The sequence below is a fragment of the Pediculus humanus genome, genomic scaffold (assembly GCF_000006295.1).
Source record: "Pediculus humanus corporis 1103172107427 genomic scaffold, whole genome shotgun sequence".
Lineage (NCBI taxonomy): Eukaryota > Metazoa > Arthropoda > Insecta > Psocodea > Pediculidae > Pediculus > Pediculus humanus.
Genome location: NW_002987050.1, coordinates 332,107 through 334,002, shown reverse-complemented (window position 1 = coordinate 334,002; position 1,896 = coordinate 332,107). Strand labels below are relative to the sequence as shown.

Genomic DNA, 1,896 nt, shown 5'->3' with positions numbered 1-1,896 from the left:
AAATAATTAATCGTTATAAATTAATAATCGGTGTAACGTTCGTTTATTTTCGTCAAGTACTTCGCTTTAAAAAAAAAAAAGAAAATTTTCAACCAATCAGAGGCGAGATCGTGTGAAAGTAGGAGGAGTATTTAAATTTTAAATGGAATCCGAACTCGTGTTGTTTGTTTGTTTACATTTTGTTCGCTATTTAAAAAAAAAAACTTTTTTCATTAAAAAAAAAAGTTTTTTTTTTTTTAAATGAAAAATTTACTCATTTTCATTTTGAAATTATTTTCATAATTAAAAAAATTAAATGTAAAATATTAAATGAAAAAAAAAAAAAAGAAAAAACATTCGAAAAGTTTATTACGTTTAAAGGAAAAAATAAAAGGAAAGGAAAAATAAGGAAAGGGAATTATTATGGAAAGTTTAATTAAAAACATTTTTATTGTAATAATAAAAAAAAAAAAGAAAATTTTTTTTTCTTTTTTTTTATTATTATTAACATCGTAATCACTTTTGAAAAAAAAAAAAAATTATTAATACGTTTTTATTTAAAAGAAAAAAAAAAGGTTTTAAATTAATAATAATAAACCAATAATCGAACCTTATTTTTTTTAACTTTTTAAAAAAAGAAAAACTAAGTGTTGCTTTTTTTTTTTTTAACTTTAATGAAGCTTATCAAAAATAAAATTTTTTTTTTTTTTGAAATGTAATTATTAATTTTGATCCACATCAATTTTTTTTTTGTTATACGTCAAAAACTCAAAAATAAAAAAAAACCTAACGATGAATTTTTCTTTTTTTCTTTTTTTTTTTAAATTAAACGAGAAAAAAATAATGAATCAATCAAAAAACAAAAAAAAATTTAATCCAATACGTTTCCTAAAAAATTAAATTTTTTTTTTTTTCTTTTTTAAAGCATAACTCTTGATTCGTTTTATCACAAAAATTGTTTTTTTTTTTGTTTTTAAATTTTAATTAAAAAAAAAAAGAGGTCGTTAAATTTTACGGATTTAGAAAACGGAGAAGTGGGGGGGGGCGGACGGAGGACGGATAGAGAAGATTAACTTACCCAAAATGCCAAGTCTGTAATTAATAGTAACAACAATAACATTTCCATAAGCTGCCAATACTGAACCATCGTAAGGATTACCAGAATTCCATTCGTATGATTCTCCATGTACGTAAACAATAACAGGTAAAGGTCCTTCTTCTTCCGGAGGTACACCTAAAACAAATTACGTTTTCTTATAAAATAATAATGATGATTTTTTAAATCTCTGACAAATAGGAACTTTAAGGATTTCCTAACACATTTCAATTGTTTCAAACAATTAAACAAACGATTATTATTATTATTTAAATAAAAAAAGTGTTTTTCGTTGAAAAACACATAAAAATATTAAAAAATTTTTATCGTTTAAAAAAAAAACTGTTGGGTAAAAGTAAGATAAGTTAAACAATAAATTTTTATTTTTCGGTTGTTGTCATCATCATCATCTTTGTTTGTCTATGTGACCGCATTCAATAACACATTTTTTTTTTTTTAACGAGATTAAAATCAATAATTTATTATCTATCAGACAAAAAAAAAATGACAGGAAGCAGAATTTGCAAAAAAAAAAAAAAAATCATTCCAAAGGATAAGAAAATGTTTGATAAAACATTTTTTTTTTACTCACTCTGCCAAAAAATCCAACCGAATAATAATAATAATAATTTATTTTTAACTTTTTTTTTCCCTCCCCTCTCCTTTCTTACTCGTCATAATCCCTTTTTTTATCGACTTCCCTCCCTCTCTCCCTTTTTACCCCCTTTCAGAAAAGTTTTTTTATTGTTTTGATAGTTATCCCCCATTTCAATAACTATAAAATCAAAAACCATGTTTTTTTTTTTTTCAACCCTAATAAA

At 22.6% G+C, this 1,896-nt stretch overlaps 1 protein-coding gene across 1 annotated transcript; it reads right to left on the bottom strand.

Moving 5' to 3' along the window:
* Positions 1-850: 850 nt before the first annotated feature.
* Phum_PHUM079390 (uncharacterized protein) lies at positions 851-1,869 on the bottom strand (the record flags this gene model as incomplete). The annotated part of the gene is made up of 3 exons (XM_002423636.1): positions 851-867; positions 1,058-1,213; positions 1,797-1,869. The coding sequence occupies 3 exons, from the start codon at positions 1,867-1,869 to the stop codon at positions 851-853; spliced, it is 246 nt and encodes an 81-aa protein (XP_002423681.1).
* Between the last annotated feature and the right edge of the window lie 27 nt (positions 1,870-1,896).